This window comes from Lepidochelys olivacea (genome assembly GCF_965140295.1).
Source record: "Lepidochelys olivacea isolate rLepOli2 genome assembly, chromosome: 1".
Classification (NCBI taxonomy): Eukaryota; Metazoa; Chordata; order Testudines; family Cheloniidae; genus Lepidochelys; species Lepidochelys olivacea.
Window position 1 is genome coordinate 231,142,538 of NC_140411.1, and position 25,301 is coordinate 231,167,838.

The window sequence follows — 25,301 nt, forward strand, 5'->3', positions numbered from 1 at the left end:
TGCACCTGCTCCCTGCCAAACATTCTTATCAGTAGGGCCCTACCAAATTCATGGCCATGAAAATGCATCACGGATCAGTGAAATCTGGTCTCCCCTGTGAAATCTGGTCTTGTGTGTGATTTTACCCTATACTATACAGATTTCGCGGGGGGAGACCAGTGTTTCTCAAACTGAAGGTCCTGACGCAAAAGGGAGTTGCAGGGGGAGGTCACAAGGATATTTTAGGGGGGTCATGGTGTTGCCACCCTCACTTCTGTGCTGACTTCAGAGCTGGGTGGCCAGATAGCAACGGCTGCTGACTGAGGGCCCAGCTCTGCAGGCAGCAGCACAGACGTAAGGGTGGCAATACCAGACCAGGCCATCCTTACGTCTCTGCTGCTGTTGGCAGTGGCTTTACCTTCAGAGCTGGGCTCCTGGCCAGCAGCTGCTACTCTCTGGCTGCCCAGCTCTGAAGGCAGTAGCGCTGCCATCAGCAGCAGCCCAGAAGTAAGGGTAGCAGTACCACAAATCCCCACCCCCCTACAATAACCTTGCTACCCACCCCCCACAACTCCTTTTGGGGTCAGGACCCCTATAATTACAACACCTGAAATTTCAGATTTAAATATCTGAAATCATGACATTTATGATTTTTAAAATCCTATGAGAGTGAAATTGACCAAAATGGACCCTGTATTTGGTAGGGCCCTACTTATCAGATTGAATGCATGCCAACAATGCCTCATTCTTGGATGCATGCCAGTATTGCAAACACAGTGCACATGCTCATTGCCGTTGTTTACCTCAGAGCTATGATTTGCTGACCTTATCATCTGACCTGCAGCTTCTAATGGTGGAGTGACTTTTGCTTATTCAAAATAAAAGCTAGGGGCACAAAATGGAGTCTGAAGAATTTCTCTGGTGTCAAGAGAAAGCAATTGAGGTACATTTTAGTGTGTCTCTGACTGATCTTTAGGAGGGATAAATGGGGCCATAACGTCGGGAGATGTTGATTACGTTCCCAACTTTATTTTGAACAGCTTAGAGAGTATGGAAGGATGGGTCTCATAGAGGATAAGAAAGTCATATTTTCAAGGTCAAAGTCTGAAAGGACTTTCCTAAGATTTGTATGTTGGTAATGGGAAAGAGAAGATTTTGGAAATGGAGCAGAAATAAATCATTAAGGCTTAGTGATAGATTGAGGCTGTGTTAGAATAAGGAATCAAGGAATACATGAGAAGGGAATATTAAAGTAACATGAGAATACATATTTTAACATTTTCTTTGGTGATGATTCTCATGGTGGAAAAAAAGTCGTGGAATTTGTTGAGGTAATAAAGATTACTATTATTCATAAATTATGTGTGTTTGTATATAAATACACACTCAAAGGCCTTATTTTTGCTATAAAATTTTATATTAGAATTTGACTCTAGCAAGTTTAACACTCATGCTGATCAAAGCTTCAGAGGGGTAGCCGTGTTATAGACTAACAGACGTATTGGAGCATGAGCTTTCGTGGGTGAATGCCCACTTTGTCGGATGCATATGGGTATTCACAACGAAGTGGGTATTCACCCATGAAAGCTCTTGCTCCAATACGTCTGTTAGTCTATAAGGTGCCACAGGATTCTTTGCCGCTTATGCTGACCAAAGTTTGCAGTCAGTGTAAACAAGGACAGGACATATTCAACATTGTGTTAGCTAGTCACTACAGGACTGGCTTTAGGGCTCCAAATAAGCCTTCTCCTACATTGCCAGAGTGCGAATGGATTGATGGGTTTCATTTCTCAGTGATTTTCTTCATGTGTAACGGGCCCACCTGTGAGGGGTATTAGTGGTGTGTTTCCTTCCTTATTGCAGTTGCATTTACAGAACGGAAGGCCTGGAAGAGATAATCCGCTTTCATATGGTCCACTGGAGATGGAAAGTTTGTTGGTAAGTTTCCTGCCCCTCCAGGTTAAGCAGGAAAGAGAAGATGAACTCAGGCATGCAGGGTCCCAAACACAAGGCCACAACTAGTCCCTTCTATTATGTATATGGTAAAAAAGTTAAAATGTTTCTCCTACTTGAAGGAGGATGTAAGAAAGATGGAGTCTACTTGCTATACTCCAGCTATCAACCCCTGAATACCCTCCCCACACCTTTCTCATTGAGGTTAGTGAGGGTGAACAGTTTCACTTGAGGAAAAACATTAAAAAGGCAAAACAAAACTACTGCTCCATGCCTTATTGTCCTGTCAAATAGGGAGACTGGATCAATTCATGCCTGTAAAAGGACTTTGCCCTTTATTTATTGTATGATATCATCTCTATGGCACAGAAGGTAAACAACATAAAAAAGCGAAACAGTGGCATAGATACTGAATTCTAAATCAAGTGAGGCTGTCCATAGATTACACAAACCATTTTTTCCATGTAAAAGAAAATAAGAAATATATAATAGATGCTTTCTTTCCTACCCCTAGTGAGTGACCCCAAGGATCGGTTGCAGGATAGTGGTCTTTCCATTGCCTTCAAGAATTCAAGGGGCTTTGGATCAGGCCTTAACTTCTCTGAAACTCAGCTGTACAATGAGTATGATACTTACCTTCAGTCTCACTTAGATGTGTTATGAGACTGAGATATGTAATGTTTACAAAGTACAATCCTCAGATAAAAAGTGCTATGAAAGTTCAAAGTATTTTATAAGTATTTTAAAAGGGGATTTTATTTATTTATTTTAAAACTATAATTTGTTAATAACTTATTTGAGGTTTTTTTACAGGCAAACTCCTCTTAATCATCTGATAATTTAAACCTTATTTTGATTGTGTTTTGCACTGCATAAGGCCTCATTCCAGCAAACATTTTTACACATGCTTAACTTTTAATATATAAGTAGTCCCATTCAAGTCAGTGAGACTACTCATGCTTAAAGCAAAACACATCTATAAGTGATTGCAGAATTGCATTGATCCTGCTATAGAACTTTTTTATAATTATAAGCATCCTGGTAAAGCTGTGTTTGGCCTTAATTACACTATATTCTGAACTATAATTTTAAAAATTAAAGTACATAATATAAAAAGTTGAATAAATGTATTGGTAAATTGCAACTATGTTGAATATCAGTGGTTCTCAACTTATTTATCATTGTGGGCTGCAGGGACCAGGTGGCAGGGCAGTAGCAACCCAGACCCCGATTCTGGACCCCGGATTCCTGCTGCGCAGCTGGACCCCCCACTGTGTGGAGTCCCCCAGATCCATTTAGTTTTTCTCACTTGTGTCAGTTGTCACAGTAGATATTTTTTCATGGTTAAAGGAGGTCCTCTCCATGACTGTTGTCACTCCTTGCTAGAGCTACTGTTGTACGGGCAGTGGGTGACCCCTCCCCCCCAACTTCTTTGGGGAGGCTAGTCCACTGGCCTTGCCTTTTCCAGCTGAGGCCCTACCCCCACGCACTGGAGCCCCAACCCACCCCCTAGAGCTGGGCCGAGCTGCTGGCCCCAGTACTGGGACGGCCCCACTGCCGCCCTGGGCCACTGAAAGGCCGGAGCTCTAGGCCGCCAGTTGGAGTTGAGTGAGCCCCCCGCCGGCTTCAGGTAGAGGGGGAGGCAGAACATGGGTGGGGCCACAGCGTGAGGCAGGGAAGGCTTAGCCTTCCCTGGCCTTTGATACTCGCCACCCATGACTGTTGTATCCTGTCATTTCCACTGCATATGACACAAGCAAGAAAATATAGGGCTTTGTAGGCTTTAGTCCCATAGATTCTAAAAAATTGTGGAGTATTATTAGTCTCTTCCAAGAATTCATATAATTAGATTCCATTATTGCTTCATAGTTATGTCCCTGGAACTGACCTTATCACCTGAATACAAAGCATAAGTATTATATTCAGATTGATTTATGGATTTAGCTGTTATCTATCTAGCTGTTTCATTCCAGCATACTGCAAAAGTTTACCTTATTTCACCTATGGTCAGGTTATTCTATTTTTAAATGTGATCAGTTGTCTAAATCCATTACTATTAATCATTTATTTCTCCCTTCATTTCCACTATAACTCTTCTGGACTTTACAGTCTGTTACGAAACATGTACTTAGTTTTCTATTAACCTTATCACTGGAGGTCAGATTCCTTACTTTCCTCTGACATTCTGCAAGGAGTTCCACTATATAGTGTCTAATCTTAAAATAGCTGTTGCTTGCCATATGCTGGCACTGATGCCGCTAATCTATTAGGTGCATGACTCACCTATCTTCTGGCATCTTTCTTTCAAGGTCCTCATAGCACAGCTGACTATTCATGTCAGCAAGTGTCTATGTGTTATTCTTTATATTATGCCTGAGTGTGCCAATTGCTAATCCTGGGATCAATCCTGCTTCCACCAAAATCAATAAGAGTTTTGCCATCACATTCATTTGGAGCAGGCTTGGGCCACTTAACCTCTCACTTTCTAGCAACTAGCTTTTTCTTATTTCCAGAGTAATTTGAAGGAGAAAGAGGTGTTTAAGAAAGAAATAGACTGCTGAATAACACAGCAATATAAATTAGTATATGTTTCTAAGATGGTCAAACAATGGATGTCAGTAGTAAAATATTCTATACCAGATAATACAAAGCAGTATCTAATTTATATATTATAGGAGGCACATGTAGTAACACCTATAATAAAGTTTGTCTGCCTCTTTCCAGTATAAAACCATGTTTTCAGTTGCATTAAATTTGCTGAACTTTGACCACGTGGGTTGAAATTGTCTGCCTCAAGCTGAATTTATTTATTTGTTTAATATTTCAATAAAAGTGCTTCAGCCATTACTAAGAACAAGGTTAAGGAAAACATGCATAATTTTGCCCATGTTCAAATCTTTCTTAAACTGTTTTATTTTTAGAAGCTGTAGCGCCTTCATGCCTTGGAGCCGGGACTTGACATTTGGCTGGGGTTGCTTTGGTGTCAGGGATATAATTTTTGCTGTTCCCATGAAAATACACCCACATTTGACCAAATCATGAGCATCTGAAAATCTCAATTTGCACATGATTAGTAGAAGCTTCTTTGAGTTTGGCAGCTAAAATCTCTGAAGATTCTGTCTGTACTGAGCATGTTCTAACCCAGGTCTGCAGGGGCTCAGTGGAACTTTCTGCCATTGATCCTCCTAGCCACAAGGGACAGGTGTGGTTCCAGGCACAGGAACTAAAAATAGGACAGTCTTTCCTATGCTTTCATTGCTCCACTCCTTTCTGGTGCCTACACAATGAGGAGGAGTGGATGAACAGCCTGACTTAAATGCACAGAGGACTAGGAGCTGGGCCTGGGGAAGCCAGGGAGTGGGATGAGGATTTGAATCTGAGGGGCCTGGGAGGGTGTCTATATGAGGTCGCTGACTGCAACAAGGACAAGGTGGAGAGGCTGGGGCACAAATGTTTGTAACCACTAGACACTGCCCTCAGTATCTGGAGTAGAACGCAGGATTCCTGAGTCTTACCATACCTCTGTTGTCAGCAAATATCTGTGAAATACGCTGGCAAAACATCCCATCCTTCTCTAGTGCTAGCCCACACCAAAGATGTTAACCTGCTATCTGTTACTCTGTTATCTCAAGAGGCAGAGGTCTGTGCAGTGGATCTGAAAGTTCTAGCCCTGTTGATGAACCATGTGAGTGTCGATATAGTTCCACATGATGGAATTTCTTTTTTTTTTCTGTTTTTTTTTTAACTCTAGGAAATTACATTTAAAAGACTACATTAAAGTTGAGAAGTTGCCATTAAAGTTGCAACGTTAAATACTCAAAAGTTAGGAAATGCCAGCATTAAGGCAGCCTGTGCAACCTTAATTTGGCCCCATGTGTGTATACACTGTGATTAAGGCTAAGATTATGTCACGGAAGTCACAGATTCTGTGACTTCCAGAGACCTCCCTAACATTTTCCACTTCATTGCTGGGGAAATGGTAGGGTGACTAGATAGCAAATGTAAAAAATTGGGACGGGGGTGGGGGGTAATAGGTGCCTATATAAGAAAAAGATCCAAAAATTAGGACTGTCCCTATAAAATCGGGACATCTGGTCACCCTAGGAAACGGGGCTGGAGCTGGTGAGAGCTCTGAGCTGCTGCAGTTGCGAGAGGTCCCCACAGCTCCAGGCCACAGCAGGGGGCCCGTAGCTCTGAGCAGCCACGGGCGGCAGGGGCCCCTAAAGCTCTCTGCCACCTTGGGTGGCTGGCGGACCCAGAGCTCCAATCCACCGCAGACGGCAGGAGGACTCTGGAGCTGCCAGCCACTGTGCAGGGACCCTGGAGCTCTGAGCCACTGTGGGTGGCAGGGGGACTCCAGAGCTCTCAGCCACTGCAGGCAGCAGGGGAACCCCGGAGCTCCCAGCCCCAACCCCAGAACTCTGAGCTGCAACAGGTGGCAGTCACCCCAGAGCTCCAAGCCGCTGTGGGCACCAGAGGGTGCAGCTGCAGCGGATGCTGGACCACCCCCTCCTCTCCCACAGCAGGGTTCCAGCTCTCACCCCCCATCAGCCCCATTTTGTGTCATTTATTTTTAGTAAAAGTCAGGGACAGGTCACTATTGCCTGATTTTTGGGAGGCTAATAATATTTAGATAATACGGGTTATAGGCTCGCCAATTACTCAGATCAGAAGATAATAAGGTTCTTGTCCCAGAATCAGGCTACACAGAATTTACAGGGACCCTTGAGATGTATGACAAGGAAACTCACGCTGAGAACAAAATGCAGCCTTAAAGCCTTTTATTGAGATAAATGGAATAGTAATGAAACTGTAATCAAATAATTAATCAATTACAACCGCAATAATATTGTTCTAATAATACATGTGGTATTATATACTATAAAGGCTTTTCAATTAATATACTCACACCCTTCCTTGATTACCCATGATAAAAGACAAAAGACCAGTCTTGCCTCTGGCATGTCAAGAGAATTCAATGTTCCAGGTTCTTGAAGTCTTGAGTGAGAGGTGAAGAACTTAACACTCCAATAATAATTTTAGTATTAATGGAAAACAGAAATCAGATAAATCAATATCTTTAGAAGAAAATAGAAAACAATTTGCACAAAACTTTTGGGACTTAAGCTTCATTTAAAAAAATACTTCCCTAATATTTTTTATTTGACGCTTGCCAACTTGCCTTTCTTTTTATTTCAGTTGCTTGAAACAAACTAACAATGAATGAGCTGAACCTACCCAGCATGGTGGTTGCCCCTTTTATAGGGCCTGAGCTCTAGGTGCCCTCCTTCCTTATCCAAACTTAACTCGCTCACCCACAAAAATGTTAGGATACACTTACTCTTTAGGATGGCATGTTTGTACGTATTAATGACATATTCATAACCATTAGTGACCATTAGCTCATCCTCACCTCTGTTATTTCTGTCCGAACTGGTTGTTTCCATGTTCTTTGTAGTGTAACTGTTAAATCTGAAAAAGGCCATGAACTTGGGTGACCTTACCTACCAACTTGATTTAACATGCCCACTTTTCTCTGTTAAAGGTTCCAAACATATATACTGCATGCTCTAGCTCATCATCACCTATCTCGAACATCTGTATGCTAACTTGGCCTAGCTCAACAGATAGGATGTGGACTGTAGGTTCCTTGCATTACAGCTAAAATACTCAAATACAAACAGCCAAAATACTCTAATTATAATAACAAATAATAAACCTAAAATATAACAAGTGGTTAAACTCATAAGAAAAGATATATAGTCAATCAAGCAGGCTAGCCTTATAGGCTACATCACAGGCTTCAGTGAATTTTTGTTTATTGCCCATGACCTGTCTCTGACTTTTACTAAAAATAACCATGACAAAATTGTAACCATAATTGTGGTATAGTCTTTAATTACATTATTATATACTGCTATTTTCCATGGGGGGAGGAAGGGCTGTAAAAGTCTGGGGATGGGGGTGTAGAGTGTGTGTGTGAATAGTAATTTCTATACTGCAGAGGGTGTCTGGGGGCAGGAAGGAGCTCTCTACAGTGACAAGGTGTCTGTAAGGGGTCTCTGTAATACAGTGACTGGCTTTTTAATTTTACAAGCAAACACTTTCATTCTTTCTCACATGCTGCCCCTCATGCTTGGAAAGAGTTCTCCCATTTTCCTCTTTCAAATCCGTCCTTAAAACTCTTCTTAGCTCTGATGCCTGTAAAAATGTGACAAGCTTAGGCAGCTGGTGTGCTGAGATTGCTGCCTATTATGCTGGCAGATAGTGTCTTCTTGTGCTCCCCCATTTGCCGGTCTGTCTCCACCTGTTGTCATGACTTATGCTTATATTGTAAGCTCTTTGGGGCAAGGACTGTCTTTTTGTTCTGTATTTTTATGGAGCTTAGCACAATGGGGTCCTTGTCCATGACTGTGGCTTGTGTGTGCTTCCATAATAAATAATAAATAGGGTGGGTGGCTGTTAGGGATGTACGGGTCTGGGGGCTCCACAGTGCAGAGGGTGTTAGTGGTGTAGAAGGGTGGCTGTGTAGTGCTGAGATGTCAGAGGTCTCTGGTTCAGTGGGTGGCTGTGAGGTGCAGGGGTCTTTGGGGTCTCTATGGTTCAGGGGTGGCTATGCAGGTCCAGGGGTCTCCTTGGTTCAAGGGTAGCTGTTGTGGGGGGGGGGGGAGGAGTCATTTCAGTGGTTCGGGCGTGGTTGTTCAGGTATGACGGTCTCAGTGGTTCAGGGATGGCTGTGTGGGGCAGCAATCTATGGGGTCTCAGTAATTTGGGGGTGGCTGTGGGGAGGGCCAAGGGAGTGTCTGGGCTTTCAGTAATTTGGGGGTGGCTGTGCAGGTATGGGGATCTCTGGTTGGGGGTGGCTGTGGGACAGGGCTCAGGGGGTCTCTAGGATATTTGTGATTGGGGGTGGCTGTGGGGGTATGGGGGTCTCTGGTTGGGGGTGCTGTGGGGCAGGGCTCGGGGGGGGTCTCAGTAATTTGGGGGTGGCTGTGCGGGTATGGGGGTCTCTGGGATCTCAGTGATTGGGGGTGGCCGGCTCTGTGTTATGGGGGTCTCTAGTAGCCGCCGCCGCCCCTCCCCCGGAAGTGTCCCTCGGCGGGGTGGCCGCGTCCCCTGTTACCAGGGAGTGGCTCCGGAAGCGGTAAGGGCGGCGGCCCTGCTGCGGCTGCTCCCGCTTCCCCCCCCCCGCGGGATGCTCGCGGCCGGCCCCTCTCGGCAGCGGGGGCGCATGGAGCCCGCGGGACTGGACGGGCGGGTGCGCGGGCCGTAGCGGGGCGGTGGCGGCCATGGGAGCGGCTGGCGGGGTGTGAGGAGGAGCCGGGGAGCCCCAGCCGGAGTCCCGGCGGGAACAGCCCCCTCCCGCGGGCAGGTGAGAGCCGGAGACCCCGCGGGGCCTGCAGGGGAGGGACCCCCATGGCGGGCAGCGGCTCCCGTTCAGCGCCCCGCGCCCCAGTGCTCGAAAACCCTTCACGCAGCGACGCCCCCGCCCCCCGGGGGGGGACCCCTCCCCCAACACACCAGCCCCCGCCCACGTTGGGGGGGGACACCCGCCTCCCCCAGCTCAGCCTTCCCCAACCCGCCACATGCTAATCCCTCTGTCCCCGGGTGCCAGAAGGGGGGCTTCTGCCCCAGCTCCTCTACACTGCTGCTGTGGTGACCACCCATGTCACGCTGATCGTGTATTGCTGTGTCTCAAGCCACTCTATACCCTGTACTCGTGATATATCTTAAATGACCTACTTTATGGAAGTGTACACTGAAATACACGTCTGTCTATAGACACTGCTGAAGGGCCCACTCACTTGCATGTCTTGGGGCTGATTTTTTAAAATTGTATGGGTGTAATGGTATGTATTTTAATACAGGTTTAAGTATACAGAATTTAATTCTGCATAGCCTTGACACTGGTACTCCTTGGGGCTCTGACCCTGTAAATGCTTACTACCAAGTGAGTTGGTAGTACCATGAGTTCCTAGTCTGTGATTTTTTCCATTGTGACAATGGGACTACTCTCAGTAGCAAACACTATGTTCAGTAGTAAACGCTTGTGGGAGTGGGCCTATGGCGTTTGTATTTATCTAGTTTATATTTATCACTTTATATGTGATGTGTTTCTAGTCATTCTGGATTACTGATCTCTCTAGTTCCGATTAATTTACTTATATTTTTATTTTGTTATGTGTCAGTTCATTGTTTGTTCATCAGTTCATTTGTTATGTAGCAGTTCAACTTTTACTGTTCAGCCCCTGTTTATTTGATATTTAAGAACTTTTAAAATATACCCAGTATCAGATAAAATGATCCTGCAGTTTTCTTAGGCAGGCCAAACTTCCACTGACTTCGTGAGATTTTTATATTAACTTTGATTGGTGTTGCTTGAGTATGAACTCAGAATTGTTCAGGGGGTTGGGGTGTGGGAGGGGGCCTAGGGCTAAGGAAGGGGGTTTGGGGTGCTGGCTCCGGGAGAGGGCTCAGGGCTAGGACAGGGGGTTGGGGTGCAGGAGGGGGCTCAGGGCTGAGGAAGGGGGTTTGGGGTGCTGGCTCAGGGCTGGGGCGGAGTGTTGGAATGCAGGATGGGGTAGGGGGTGCTGGCTATGGGAGGGGGCTCAGGGCTGAGGAAGGGGTTTGGGGTGCACGAGGGGGTTTTGGGTGCTGGCTCAGGGCAGGGGGTTGGGGTGTGGGCTCCCGGTTGGCAGTGCTTACTGTGGGCAGCGGGACTAAGGCAGGCTCCCTGCCTGCTCCGGCCCTGCGCCGTTCCCAGAAATGGCCAGCACGTCCCTGCAGACCTTGGGGGAGGGCATGAGGCTCCGTGTGCTGCCCCTCCCTGCAGGCACCGCCCCCGCAGCTCCCATTTCCTGCAGTTCCCCCTTCCCGGCCAATGGGAGCTGCAGGGATGGTGCCTGCAGAGCCCTCCAGGGCCGCTGGGATGTGCTGGCCACTTTCAGGAGCGGCGTGAGGCAAGGGCAGGCAGGGAGCCTGCCTTAGCCCTGCTGTGCTGCCGGATTTTTAGTATCTGGAGATCGTGGTCGACTGGATTAACCAGTCAGTCGTGATCTACCGGTTGGTAACCACTGATCTAATCACACTTGCGGGGAAGGGGAAGTGGAGGAGGGAGAGAGGCATATAGGATATAAATCCCTATAGACTGAGCATTAGATATTGGATTAAATTTATAGCCTTAAAGTATTACCTATACTGATTGTAGCCTTAAAGTATTACCTATACTGTTGAATATACGTTGTTACTTTCCTATAATCTTTTTCAGAGTTACTGTAGCCCGTTGACAAAAATATTTTTGCTTGCCGTTATTTGTAAATACATTATAAAAAATACAAAGCTTTAAACAGTCTAATTATGCATCCTACTGGGATAATCAAATCATCCAAATATCCTGAGTGCTAAATTTGAGTCTCTTGTAATATTGACCTCCCATTAGATCTTGAGTCCTTTAAAAATAGGGACATCAAGATTTAATGTTCCTAAATGAGACGAAGGATGGTCTTGCGGTTTAGACACTGGGGGTTAAATTCTGTGCTTAACTTTGCCACACACTTCCTCTGTCACCTTCAAAAAGTTACCTAATCTCTCTGTTGCCCTGGTGGGGATATTTCCCATCCTCATCATTGTGTTGTGAGGATAAATTCACCTACATCTGTGAAGAACTCAGATGCTACAGTAAGGAGGGCCTGTTTAAGTACCTAGATAGAGTAGGTGTGTGTGTTTTAATTATTTAAAAAAAAAAAAGGCAGAAAAAGAAACTTTGTAGTAGTCTTTAGTCACCACGTAGAAGCAATAAAGGAGGGTACAAACACAGTTCATTTCTCCTGTAGCTTTGAAATTCACCTTTTACCCTGGAAGGTGGTGATATCCCCAGAGTTTAAACAGGGGAGGGGACTAACTAGTCTGCTGTGGTTTAATAGACTGGAGGAGTCAGTTTTAAAAATCTCTAGAAGACGCTCCTCACAGGTCTGAGTGCATGACCTCCTTGGGAGCAAGATACCAGAACTACTAACAGAACCTCTCTCTCCCACCTGGTAGTGTAGAGCTGTTTTGCTAGGCCAGTATCTCCTATGCGTTAATTAAGAAAATATAGGATGTGTTGTAATATTTTAGTAAAAAGATGGCCCTGCGGAAAAGATGCCGTGGCAGCCAGCTTCCTTTGTATTTAATTTTGGTTTTCAGAAATTAGTTTATTGTGCCTCTAGTTTGTTTGTAATAGATTACTTTGAAGTGAAGAAAAGGGCGAGAAGCCCTGAATGCTTGCGCTTTTAATAATACAGTGAGATCACATATATTAGTGAGTCATTTACTGACAATGAAAAACAGACTTCCCTTCAGTTAAATGAGCCCTTTAAAGCCTTTGCAGGATCAGGACCTAAGATAGTAGAAGGAGGCACCTGCCCCGAAGAATTTACAATCTGAATAGACAAGACAGACAAAGGTAGGAGAAATATAAAATGGAGATAATACTTCCTCTGAGGGTTGAACTTGAACCACAGAGAAATTAAGTAATTTATCCAAGGTCCCATAGGAAGTCTGTAGCAAAGCTGGGAATTGATGACAGAATTCTCCTTCCTCTGTAGGATGGGGCACGGGTCACTTGCGGGAGGATTTTTTGCACCTTGAAGTCTTTAAACCATGATTTGAGGACTTCAATAGCTCAGACATAGGTGGGTGGGTGAGATTTGGTGGCCTGCATTGTGCAGGAGGTTAGACTAGATGATCATAATGGTCCCTTCTGACCTTAATATCTATGAGTTCTATTCCGTGTGCCTTGACCCCAAGATCACTCTTTCTCTCACACAAGTCTGCCTTGTATTTTTTAATCTTCAGTAAAAAATTAAAAGCATAATTGAGGGTCCATTAGTAAATGTGAGTTTGAAGTTTTAATTTCTGATTCACTTGAAAATCATACACTTCAATTCATTTATTAAGTTATTCGCCTTTTGATGTCTCTATTTTATACACCAGAATAGATGCAGAACATTGTGTGAGATGTTTTTTACGTTTTTTTTCTGGCTCTCAGATGACAGGAGTTTGTCCTTTGCCTGTTGTCCCAGGCAGAGCCAGGAGAGAACTCTTGTCTGTTTTAGTCAGAATAGTAGCATTTGATCTGAGGAGCATTACGGGAGGTTTTTTTTAACCTATTATTACAAGTCAGCAATTTTCCATTTTTTTCAAATAGCTATGCGGGGAGCTAACTAGGCAACTCCTCCGGAGTTCAATTTTAAAAGTAACTTTTGGATTGAATAGCAACATTGGGGTTTTGCGTATCATAACTTAACCCTGTTGAAGACAAAGACCGGTCATCTTTGGCTCCACTAGCCAATTTAATTTGCATAATAGTTAAACCATGCTCTTCCAATTAGTTCCATTCTGCCAGATGCCTGCACCCACTGAGATCTTCAGTGACTTCATTGTAACATGTCTCTTAGATTTTTTTTGATTGTGTATTGGAAGGGTGTTATGCAGCTATGTGAGAAATGAGATATAGGAAGTGAGCTCTAGATGACAGGAAGTGACTGTTTCATCAGGGTGTGGTTTTTAAGGGCTCTTCTTCAATAAGCATTGTGAGGACCTTGACTCGGGAGATTAGTATTGTTAACTCTCTTGAGAGTTGCTTGTCAGTGTATCCAACCAGAAGCAAGTTGCTAACCAGCAGTTGTATGACATAAAGAAACAATAATATGAAAAACAACAAGGGGATATTGAAATTAAATAAAAAAATTCTGTCCTACAGTATGCTGTGGATATTTGATAGAGGATTCCCAACATAAATCCTTTACATAGTCTCACATTGTTGTTTTCATAGTTGCTGAGTAAGGTGGGCCATGAAATATCTGCCATTTAAAAGAGACATATTTTCATTTAAGTGTTGACTATAAGTGATAAAATTTCCAGTGCACTAAATTTTATTTTGTAAACATTATCCAAGATAAAGGCAAGTTGGTGGTCTCAGTTCAGTGGACAGATAGTCACAAACACAATTGATGCTAATCAGTACTCTTGTTAGCAGTTTTGGAGAGGCCATAGAGACTTGAATTACGTTCTCATTCCTAAATATAGTCCCTAAGTGAGATTTGAGAGACACTGTCAGGGCAGCATGAAAGAGGGTTGCAACTACTGCTGCCCATGCTATATCTGTTCTGGGAATACATATAGGACTTCAGTCTCTAGTGCTAATGCAGCCATCATCTTTCTTAAATGCTGAATGAATTTACTTCCTCCTCCTCTAAAAAAAAGTTAAAGGTAAATTACCCTGTGGATACACTTTCATTTCCCCATTTGGATTTATCTGGTCTGTATTGGGAGCTTGATAGATTCATGGAAGATAGGTCCATCTATGGCTATTAGCCAGGATGGACAGGAATGGCGTCCCTAGCCTCTGTTTGCCAGAAGCTGGGATTGGGTAACAGGGCATGGATCACTTGATGATTACCTGTTTGTTTATTCCCTTTGGGGCACTTGCCGTTGGCTACTCTCAGAGGACAGGATCCTGGGCTTGATGGACCTTTAGTCTGATCTAGTATGGCCCTTCTTATGTTCTTATGTATCAAGTACAAAATGAAAGAGAGGCAGTCTTGAAAGTATACAACGTTACAAGTTGATTTTTCTTTAGGATAATGGCAGGAAAAGTGAAATGGGTAACTGACATAGAAAAGTCCGTGCTAATAAATAACTTTGAAAAGAGAGGATGGATTCAGGTGGCAGAAAATGAAGACTGGAATTTTTACTGGTAAGTACATATAAGAATTCTCATAATTTTCAATTTGTGACACATTTTCAAATGTACTTTTCCATAACTAAAACCAGTGTTAATGATTTATTGTCAATGTTCACTAATGTCTTGTAACATTGAGAGGGAAGCATGCCTCCATTAAATTGCCAGTGTTTTCTGCAGCACTGCAGGGCCTTGATCCTACAGTTACATCTGCATGAGGAGACCCTTCTACCTGTGCAGGCCCCATTGAACTCAGTAGGGCTCCCCATGGGTGCATGGGTCTGTCTCTAGTAATCCAGTGGCAGGATTGAGGCCTAGGAGGTAGGTGTGGTTTTTTTTTTTCTTGGATTGTTTCATGGGGTTGGGGGGGGGGAGGGGAGAGGTTGTTTGTTTTGAAAGGCTGCCACCTGAAACATATACAGTGTAGTTTTAGCTATGTCAGTCTCAAGATATTAGAGAGACAAGGTGAGGTAATATCTTTTAGTTTTACTGGACCAACTTCTGTTGGAGAGAGAGACAGACTTTTGAGCCACACAGAGATCTTCTTCAGGTCTGGAGAAGGTACTCTGAGAATCACAGCTAAATGCAAGATGGAACTGATTGTTTAGCATAAGTAGTTAGCATCTATACTAAGGGACCATTTAAGGTAGAGTAGCCCATTAACACCTCTACTTTCATGGGGCAAAAAGGGGGATTAGTGTGTTACAGATTCTTATTACAACCATCTGTACCCCACTAACCCCCCTTTTTGCCCCATGACTGCAGAGGTCCACTTTTTGCCATGGGCCCGGCCCCCTGCACCTCATCAACCCACGAGGCCCCACCCTGCCCCCCCCGGCCAGGCTGGAAGCTGGAGCCTGGTCCAGGTAAAAGTAGCCCATGCATCCCAGGGAACTGTGGACCTTCCACCTGCCTGGGGGGAGAGGGCCTCTGAGAGCAGCCCCCAGCCTGTGCCCCCACCCCCAGGCTCCCCGCCAGGGCAGATCGAGGGTCCGCATCTCCTCACAGCTGTCCGGGTGGCTCTTACCATGACCCAGCTGCAGCTCGTCAGGCATGACCTGGGGGCCCAGAGCCCGCACCCCCTCCCACATCCCGAGGTGCCGCCCCCAGGTCATACCTCATGCTCCCCCCGCCACACTTTTAGGAAGAATCCCTCGCCCCTGATTATTGGTGTTTTAATTCTGTGCTGCTATGGCTCAGAGTGACACTGGTAGCCAACCCTGAAGCATAAAGGTCTCACCTTGGCTTCCACCAGCCTAATTGCTCTTTGCAGGGTGACCCCAACAGCCCTTCTGGTTCCATGTCTCCTCAAATTCGTCCACCCTGAGTTCTTAATCACCAGACACTCAGACTTTTCCCCTTTGGTTCATCACCCCCAAAGGGGAGAAACCAGTCCCCCAGATACCAGCTTACTTTGGCGCACACACTCCACACCAGAGACCTGCTTGGGGTACAAATAAACAAAAAGTTTATCTAATAGAAAAATCAGAGATTCAAAGATGAAATTGTAAGGGGAAGCAAACACATTCAAGTGACACAGAAAATAAACGTAAAGCTATAACCTTAGGCTTTACATTTTCAAATGAGATAAACTTCACTTTCTAACACAAGTTGCCTATTGCCTCTGAACAGTTTCCCAGCATACTCCGTGTCATAGAGAGGATCCACGATTTCACAGACAGCACCGCCAATTGACTGTCCTTTAGCTTCTGAATGGAGACCTCAGTTTCAAGCCTCCTATTTGAAAGGGCTTTTTCTTTTCTTTTGTTCTCTTGTCTTGGCGACTTCTGGTTATTCAGGGTGGGAAAGCTCTAGCTGGGATGTCGGTGTTTTCTCACTAAAGCTATGTCTACACCTCACAGCTTTTAGCGACACAACTGTGCTGCTACAGCTGAGCCACTAAAAAGCGCACAGTGTAGCCACTGTTTGTCGGCTCTCCTACCGACAAAAAACTTCCACCTCGTACCCTCTCCCCCAACGAACAGCGTTGTCAGCAGGAGAGTGCTTCTGCCAATAAAGAGCTGTTCACCCTCGTGTCTTGTCGTCGGCAAAACTTTTGTCTTTCTGGGTGTGTGATTGTGTGTGTTTTAACACCCCTGAAAGAAAAAAAGTTTTGTCGTCCAGTTGCCAGTGTAGACATAGCCTAACTCTAATGACCCATCCTTTGTCTTTTCCTGGATTCTACAATATTAGGTGCTTGGAGCTAGTCTCTTCTGTTTGGGGAGGCAGACCCTCCCTGCCTGATTGCACTACAAATCACAAGCACCGTTTTGTGTATATGTGAATTCTTAAAGTCATTATGGTCTGTATATAGATCTCATAATGACCATTAAGTTTAGAACATTACAGACTTTCATAAAAGACCTTACTCAGCATTGTATAGAATCAGATGATTCATTTGCCTGTTTGGAGTTCAGGCCTCTTGTCCCGTTGGAGTGTCTGGGCCTTGATTGTCATAGTCAGTCACATTAAAAGGTGCAGATCTGTGACCCTCCCTCTTCTTTCTTACGTGAGGAATGAAATAGTTAGCAATGTGGATGTCAAAGTGGGACCCACAACTTACGGAGATGAATATTGCAGTTCACACCTCCCAGTGCTATTGTTCCAGGCTCTTTGCAGACTCTCAGATATGTCTGAATCGTATTCATATTTTTGAGGTTTCCTTCAAACCATAGGTTAGATTTCTTTTCTTTTTATAGAAAAGGAAAGTTGAGATTTTGAAGAACAAGATAGTAGCTCCAGAGAGGTGCTGCTATGGTGTGTGAGCATGTATTGTGTATTTCCAAGCCCTGTTGAGGACTGATTGGCCACTGATAGTGCCAGGATAGGATGGGCACAAATTGATTCCTTTCTGTCCCTGCCCTGGTTTCAGAACTGATGTAGGAGTAAATAGTGCCTGTAGGCCTGCAGTCTTGTCTGGAGGGGTTTCATCTGGATTCATTAACATTGATTCAGGATGTGCTGAAGTTTCAATCATAACCTAAGTATACATCCTATAAAGAGAAAAGTTAAACACAGAGAGAGGGCACAGATTCCCTTAAAAGTAGTATTCCTTAACATTATGGTATATTTGGTCCTTTTCTCTTTTAATCTTCTAAATTCAGTACATTAACCAAAGTGGAATTAAAAAATAAAGGAGACAACAACTTGATTGTCGTCCTTTTGAATGCTGTTGCTTGGGAGGAAATCATCTGATATTTGTTTCACCTTCCAGGATGAGCGTACAAACCATCCGCAATGTTTTCAGTGTGGAAACTGGTTACCGGCTTTCTGATGACCAAATCGTCAACCATTTCCCGAACCACTATGAGCTGACAAGGAAGGACTTGATGGTGAAAAATATCAAGAGATATAGGAAAGAACTAGAAAAAGAAGGGAGTCCTCTTGCAGAGAAAGATGAGAATGGAAAATATATTTATTTAGGTATATATTTCTGACTGCCAGCATCATTCTTGTTATTGACCACACATAGATTATACATGAAAAAAGTTTATTTTGTGATAATAGTAGGATAAAACTGCAGATTAATGCACTTTAAACAAAAGCAGTACTGGATGTTGGAATCTGTTTGGGATTGTTGCCTAAGATAGATAAATTTACATGTCACAGCTTTAGTATGATGCTTTCAGAAAATTTAGTGCTCAAAGATGTCAGAAAGTCTTGGAGACAAAAATTGCGTATTTTTTTTATTTGCAGAATAGGTTTGGTGTGGGCAGTGAAATTGCAAGCATCACCAAATTACCTGTCAAAGTGCCTCAGTGCTGCTCTTTAAAGACTATTTTTAAGGGTGCCATAATTCAATGTCCACATTCAGGCTTTCGCATCTTTGCTAGTATCTTGTCAACGGTACGTTTATAGTCGTGGTTCTAATTATGTAGCAGGGCTGCAACCAATAACTGAGTTCCCATTCCTGTGTAGTCAAACAGCCATCAGATGGTAACAAAAATTAAAAATTCTGTGCAATATTTTAAAATTCTGCAAATTTTTTGTCAAAATAATATAATCAAGCTGGTTTCAGTTATTTTTGGTAATTTAATTAAGCTACAATACAATAAATGGAGAATGGGAGTAGGGAGCATTGGAGGAAATCACCAAACCCCCTTTGTATAATAGTAATGTAGCTAGTACTGCCCCTTTACTTCTAGTTATTAGTCAACAAATATATGCAGCCATATGCTCAGTGTTACTGAAGAACAAGTGAGGGCTGGGGACTCAAACTCACAATTTATACTGTCTACTGACCATCTCCGAAAATGTCAGTAGCAAATAGTTAACGGAGCACATTTTGATAGGAAATTAATTGTTTCATTCCAAAAATTTTAGACCAGTTCTAATCACTAAAGCACCATAAGCATTTATAAGGCCATAATGTCCTTTACAGTAAGGCTCCTTTGTACCACTGTGGCAATGTAAAGGAGCCTTAACATTTTTTACACCTGTTTTATACTCCTGGGGAATTCACTAAGCAGGCACGCAGCTACGTTCTGCTCTGCCTGAGGGAACAGAGCCTGCCCCACGCCTACCTCTTCAGAAACACCCCAAAGCCCTGCCTCTCCATGCCAAGTGTGCCACAATAGTGAGCGAGAGAGACAGTGTGTCTCTCTCACACACACGACTTCGCAGCCCCCACCGTGAGGTGATTTGTTTCTACCAGCTGCTTTGAGTGCCCAAACCAAACTGCCCGCACTGCCGGGGAGGAGGTGCATGACCGCTCTTGCAGCTTCCCTTTGCTTCCCTGTCAGAAGTCATTTTTCTGCTGGGAAGCAAAGAAATCTGTGGGGGCCATGAATTCTGCGCATCCACAGTGATGCAGAATTCCCCCCAGGAGTAAAATGTAGGACACTGCCTTGGTTGGTGGATTTTTGAACCAGTGTCTTGGATAAAAGGCTCCATCACCTGTTTATTTATCCTATAACTTTCTCCTCCTCTACTGCTTCACTGCTGATCCTCCACCCCAGTGTCTGTGATGTTGTATTTTGTTGATGATTAATGATGTCAGAGTTTGGGATGCGTCTCTGGTGCTTTTGTGGATCTATCTAAAACTTGATGTCTGTTGAATCACTAGATGGGAGGTAATTCAGTTGGAGCTTTGCATTTTTTTTAGGACTGGGATCTGGCTCGTGTTTGGGGGGTGTCAGGAGCGAAGTAATGGGGGCCATTTAACATTTAGTATGTGGGTAAAATTGCAAAATGAAAACAAGAAATCCCAGATGTTTTTAATTCCCTTTTGATGTTTGCATAACTTTATTAAGTATACTAAATTTATTTAGTTAACCCCTGCTACTCTGACCCCTGAAAATATAGCAGCCCCAAAAAAACCTTTCTTGTGCCACTGAAGAGAACAAAAAAAATTGCACAGAAGATTTTGATGGTAGTAGGTCATGGTTAAGGCTAAGATTTTTGTCATGGCTATTTTAGTAAAAGTCATGGACAGGTCCTGGCCAATAAACAAAAATTCACGGAGCCCGTGATCTGTCTGTGATTTTTGCTGCTCCATGGTTTCCCCTGCAATGTGGTGGCTGGGAGTTATGGGGTTCCCCCTTTGCCTGCAGCAGCTGGAAGCTGCAGGGGGGGCCCCCTCTGCCCACGGTGACTGGGAGCTGCAGGGTGACCATATTTCCCAAAGGAAAAACGGGACACCCCCAGCTACAAGCCTGAGCGCGTCCCCCCCCCCCCCCCGAGGACCCCTCAGGAGTCTGTCACCTGTTGCTGGAACCTCGCAGGGGACCTCGTGTCGCTGCTGTCACCTGTCGCTAGAACCCTGCCACGGTCCTGCTGGCTGCCAGCTCCAGAGTCCTGCAGTCCCTGGGGCTGAAGCACAGAATATCACGGATGTCATGGAAGTCATGGTTTCCATGACTTCCATGACATAAACGTAGCCTTAGTCAGGATATTGTTCTTGTGTGTGAACAAGCGAGTAAAAAAAAAAAAAAGTCACCACACTAACTAAAAGAACACACACAATTCTATAGTATATTACATTTTCAAAGCTCTTCTCAAACATTGCCTTGAAAGTTAATGGTTGAATCTTCTACAAATAGAAAAAATGAGGCAAAGAGGCTGTAACTTGCTCAGGGCTTCAGAGGCAGTTAATAATTGGGATTAACGCTTGGGCATTCCTGGTTCCCTGTCCAAAACTCAGAGTACTGAACCATATGCCCCTCTTGTATACCACTACTCACATGTATGGAGGAAGACAAATCCAATTGCAGACACATGTTTTAAGCTTCTAAATTGGTGCTAATAACAAAGTGAATGTTATTTTAAATTGACATACTTTGGGTGGCCCCTTTTAAAAGTTACTCTGAATCACTGTCACAAAAAGCCATTATTTCCCTTTTATTGAGGTTAAGAATTTTCTCACTTTTTAATCAGAACTATACCTCACAGTTCTGGAAGTGTGGTTGAAGGCAGGTATATCAGTTGTAGAATAGTTAAAGCCCTTTTCCCTATGAAGTGGAAGAGGTTAGCTCAGATTAATTATGGACACCTGAATCTAATTAAGGGCAGCCTGCGGCTTTTAAAAACCTCTTCCATTAATGGTGAAAAGAGGGTTGAGACTCAAGCTGCAGAATGGTTGTGTTTATTCAGGGGATAAAGAGCTGCTTTTTCCTATAAGGGAAAATCTAGTCTTTATATCTGTTTGGAGAGAGGGCCTTGGTTCCCAGCATAGTTGGGCCCAGAGTGGGTAGAGAGGGTGGCTGGCAATTGGTAGCCAGCAAAAGAAGAAGCAGTACGCCAGTGGGAGTTAGGAAATGTAATTTTTCTGTTTTTGTTTAAAGAAACCTTTGGGCCAACCCTAAGGCCTAAACAGTAAATATTATAAATAAACCAATGTGAAGTATTAAACCTCCGGAGTGGGACTGATTTACTCCAGACCCTCTCAATGCAGAGAGAGAAACTCTCAGCCCTGATGTGACAAAAGAGGTGTGTTGTTACAGAATCAAAAGAAGAAGGATGAAAGAGGGTGTTGGGAAGGTTTGTGGTTTCATGCAGAGACTTAGCTGTGAGATTCTAGAACTTTTTACCAACTATTTCATAACTAAAAGAGCTTTCTCTTATTCGTGGGACAAAATATTTAAAGCCTTTACAAGATTTTTCACTTTAGAACCCACCAAGTTCCATTTTTTCCAAGTTGTCCCAGATTGAGGTGTCAATAGAGGAGGTTTTGGAACAAATTGCTAAATTAAATAGCAGTGGTCACCAGGATCAGATGGTTTTCACCTAATAGTTCTGACTATGTTCTCTCATATCAAAAGGGGGTAGATCAGACAAGGACACAGGAGTCAATCTGTACTGAAGAATGGAAAGCCAGCGAAGATATTTTTACTTGTATACATCTGATATCCTTGCTAGATCTAATGTTCTAAATCTTGCTTTTTGTTTACTGATTTAGATTTTGTGCCTGTCACCTTTATGCTCCCTGCTGATTACAACCTGTTTGTTGAAGAATTCAGAAAAAATCCTTCCAGCACCTGGATTATGAAACCTTGCGGGAAAGCTCAAGGGAAGGGGATATTTCTTATCAATAAACTCTCTCAAATTAAAAAGTGGTCTCGAGACAGTAAAACATCTTCGTAAGTTTAACTTCCTTCCCCCCCAATTTTTGTGTATTTTGTAATATTCTATCACAGTCTGGCATGCTTAATATCAATTCACTAATGGAAAACTCTTTCCGTCCACCAAACCACTTAGCGTTACTTCATTGTAGTTGCAATTTCTCATTTAATGACTTCCTGCTTCAAACAGCTCTTAGTGCCAATTATTGCATTTGGTGCCATGTGGCACAAGCACTAATTCAGTGAGCTACACTATATAAATATGCTTTCTGTGAAGGTGCAGGGTTAGTATACCCAGTTATGTGAGGAATAAAATTGCATGGGCAGACTGGAATAATGATTTTGCTTAACAGCATTGAAGAATTGTGAGTTAGAGGAAAGTCTTTCACTTCTAGTAACTGACTTCATTTTCAGCCTGAGGAAGATTGTGTGACATTGTACAACCCCATCCCCAGTTGAACTATGAAACTCTTCACTGTTCTGAGTAAAAAAGCCCAGTCTGCATGGACTGCCTTTAATAAGAGGCCTGGCGAGAGAGGAGCTATTAGCTGCGGCCTATTAGGGAGTTAAAGAGCATAGCTAACAGCTGGGCCTCATGAATACGGAAGTCATAAAAACTAAGACTTTCATTGAGGTGAGAGAGAGGAATAAAGCATCCTCATAATGAGTCAGAAGAGGAAGAAGTTTGGGGAAAGGGACCGTGATCCTCGTTTTTGTCTCCTATCGCACCCAGCAGAGAGAAGGAATGTGGCTGCTCTACCAACAGAAAAGTCTGTATTGCTTTACCTTTTTTGTTAGCCCATTCTGATTAAAAAAGTAACCGAGAGACAAGTAGCCTTCCAATACAACAGCAACCTGAAGAACTGCTTTGTGCTTTTTTTTCTTAGTTGTCTTTTTTCCCCTCAGGTTTAAAAATGTTGGTGACCGCATTTCTGAGAGGAGGGGTAGTGAACTTATAACAGTCAGATCTTATTGAAAAATACTGGTAATTTAAGAGGCAAACTGATATTGACATTAACGTGGCTTGATGGTTTAAATCATCAATATTGACTACTGATAAACATAATTGCAAAAGCCCCAATTAGTGACGCACTCAAGTCTGAATTTAAGAGTTTTGCTAAATAAAATAGCTTGTTGAGTCAGAGCCTAAATTCTCTTCTTATAACAGTGAAATGTAAAAGACTTAAATGGACAGCTAATCTCACTCATTTGTTTTAGCTACGTTTTTGTACACAGTGAAACCAAGTGCCCTGCGCACATTAACCAGCATAATATTAAAACTTAATTGAAGATTGATATAGGATTTTAGTAAAGTAAGAACTTCATTACTTTTTGAGAGACTGCTTCTAAGGGAGGGAAACATTTTAACATTTAATCAATACGTTCTGAAACATAAAATATGTACTTTTTCTAGGTTTGTATCTCAATCTTCTAAAGAAGCCTATGTAATTTCTCTCTATATCAACAATCCGTTACTGATTGGTGGGAAGAAATTTGACCTGCGCTTGTATGTTTTAGTGTCTACGTATCGTCCACTGAGGTGTTACATGTAAGATCAAACTAATTTCTCACTTTTAAAATAAAAAAAAATTTTAAAAAATGTTAAGATGTAATTCAGGCAAAAGATTCTGCACGCATTGTACAGAGAAATTTACCAAGCATCTAGTATTTTAAATTGCTGTTTTCCTCAACTCTAGTTGCATTTAACATATTAAATATCTTTTTTGTTTCAGGTATAAACTTGGATTTTGCCGGTTTTGCACAGTAAAATATACACCAAGTACAAGCGAATTAGATAATATGTTTGTACATCTCACAAATGTTGCCATTCAGAAACATGGGGTAAGTGTTTGAGTTTTAAAAATGCTAATTTAATAGAAAACTGGATTATTTTAAATGGCATAAAAATGGAATATAAGTGATTGTGTATTTTGTTCTGTTCTTCACACTCCTCCTCCTCATTATGTCATCTGAGCTAAATATTTGTTATGAATTTTATTTGCAAAACATAATTGATTCATATTACTTCAAAAACACATGAGATAATAGATGGAACACAGCGCAGCACTATAAGGTGGATATTTTCAGTTTCAAATTGCAACAGTTAAAAGTGTATGTATTGATAAGTCGATAAAAAATGTACCTAAGCACTAGCATTTTTAAGTGGCCATAAATGTGGCTATAGATAAATGTACAGCTTTGTACCTCATATCCTCACCCCAATGATCAATAATAAATACTTAATCAAATTGTACCTGATTATTTTGTATTTTACATTTTTGATACAATGTCTTAAAATAGATTAAATATAGTATTTTAAATCGTAAAGTCTTTAGGGCAAGGTCTTTCTTCTACTGTATTTGTACAGTGCATAGTACAACAGGGCTCAGATTCGGACCAGGGCCTCTGGGGAGTACTGTAATAATAATACAAATATTAAACATTGTTATATTCTGACTTTAGTGGCTCTAAGCAGAAGTAAATTTGAAAGACAAGGTCACTCACCAATGAATGCTCTTCTCCCCCCCACCCCCCCAATACTGAATATTCCTTGTCATCTGAGAACTTAGCTCTCAAAAACATTCCAGCCAGCTAACTGATAAGATGGGACACAAGGAGAATTGGTCTTGGAGGTAGCTGGGTCCAAAGCTATTTAGAACTTTATATGTAATTGACACCCTGCATTGCACTAGGCAGTGAACAGACTGATGAGGTTGAGATTGGAGTGTAGGTTATAGGTACACGTGTCCCGGTTAGCAAGTAGGCCATATTCCTTATCAGCTGGATTGTATTACTGTTAAGGTTAGCTCTACTCCCAGTAGTGTACATTAGAGTAGTCCAGCCTAGAAATGAGGGAGGAATGAATAATAGTAGTAAAGTCTACTTAGGAGAGGAAAGGCCAGCAGAAATTGTTAAAACACACTTCTTTCAACTTATAAAGAAAGCAACACAAAGAGTAGTGGATCTTTGTGGAAACTGCTAAAAGGGTCCTTGAGAGTGATTTGCCGTCTTTTGGCAAGAAAATGAGTCTGAAAAGAATGAGCAAAGCCTGTGAAAAGTAACCCTTTTCACCTCTGAAGCGCCCA

General features: G+C 42.9%; 1 protein-coding gene across 6 annotated transcripts in view; it reads left to right on the top strand.

Annotated features, from left to right (window-relative positions):
* Positions 1-863: 863 nt before the first annotated feature.
* TTLL1 (TTL family tubulin polyglutamylase complex subunit L1) overlaps positions 864-25,301 on the top strand; it is a 37,721-nt gene continuing 13,283 nt past the window's right edge. For 2 of the 6 annotated variants that reach the window (XM_084617221.1, XM_084617222.1), the window contains exons 1-6: positions 1,843-1,917; positions 14,555-14,671; positions 17,871-18,079; positions 22,053-22,233; positions 23,630-23,764; positions 23,949-24,057. In XM_084617221.1, the coding sequence (XP_084473347.1) occupies positions 1,889-1,917; positions 14,555-14,671; positions 17,871-18,079; positions 22,053-22,233; positions 23,630-23,764; positions 23,949-24,057 (780 nt within the window). In that variant the 5' untranslated portion in view covers positions 1,843-1,888. Of the gene's footprint in view, positions 923-1,842; positions 1,918-9,055; positions 9,077-9,104; positions 9,305-14,554; positions 14,672-14,777; positions 14,978-17,870; positions 18,080-22,052; positions 22,234-23,629; positions 23,765-23,948; positions 24,058-25,301 lie in introns of those variants that run through there. The other 4 variants (XM_084617223.1, XM_084617225.1, XM_084617224.1 and 1 more) reach the window with 4 other exon arrangements.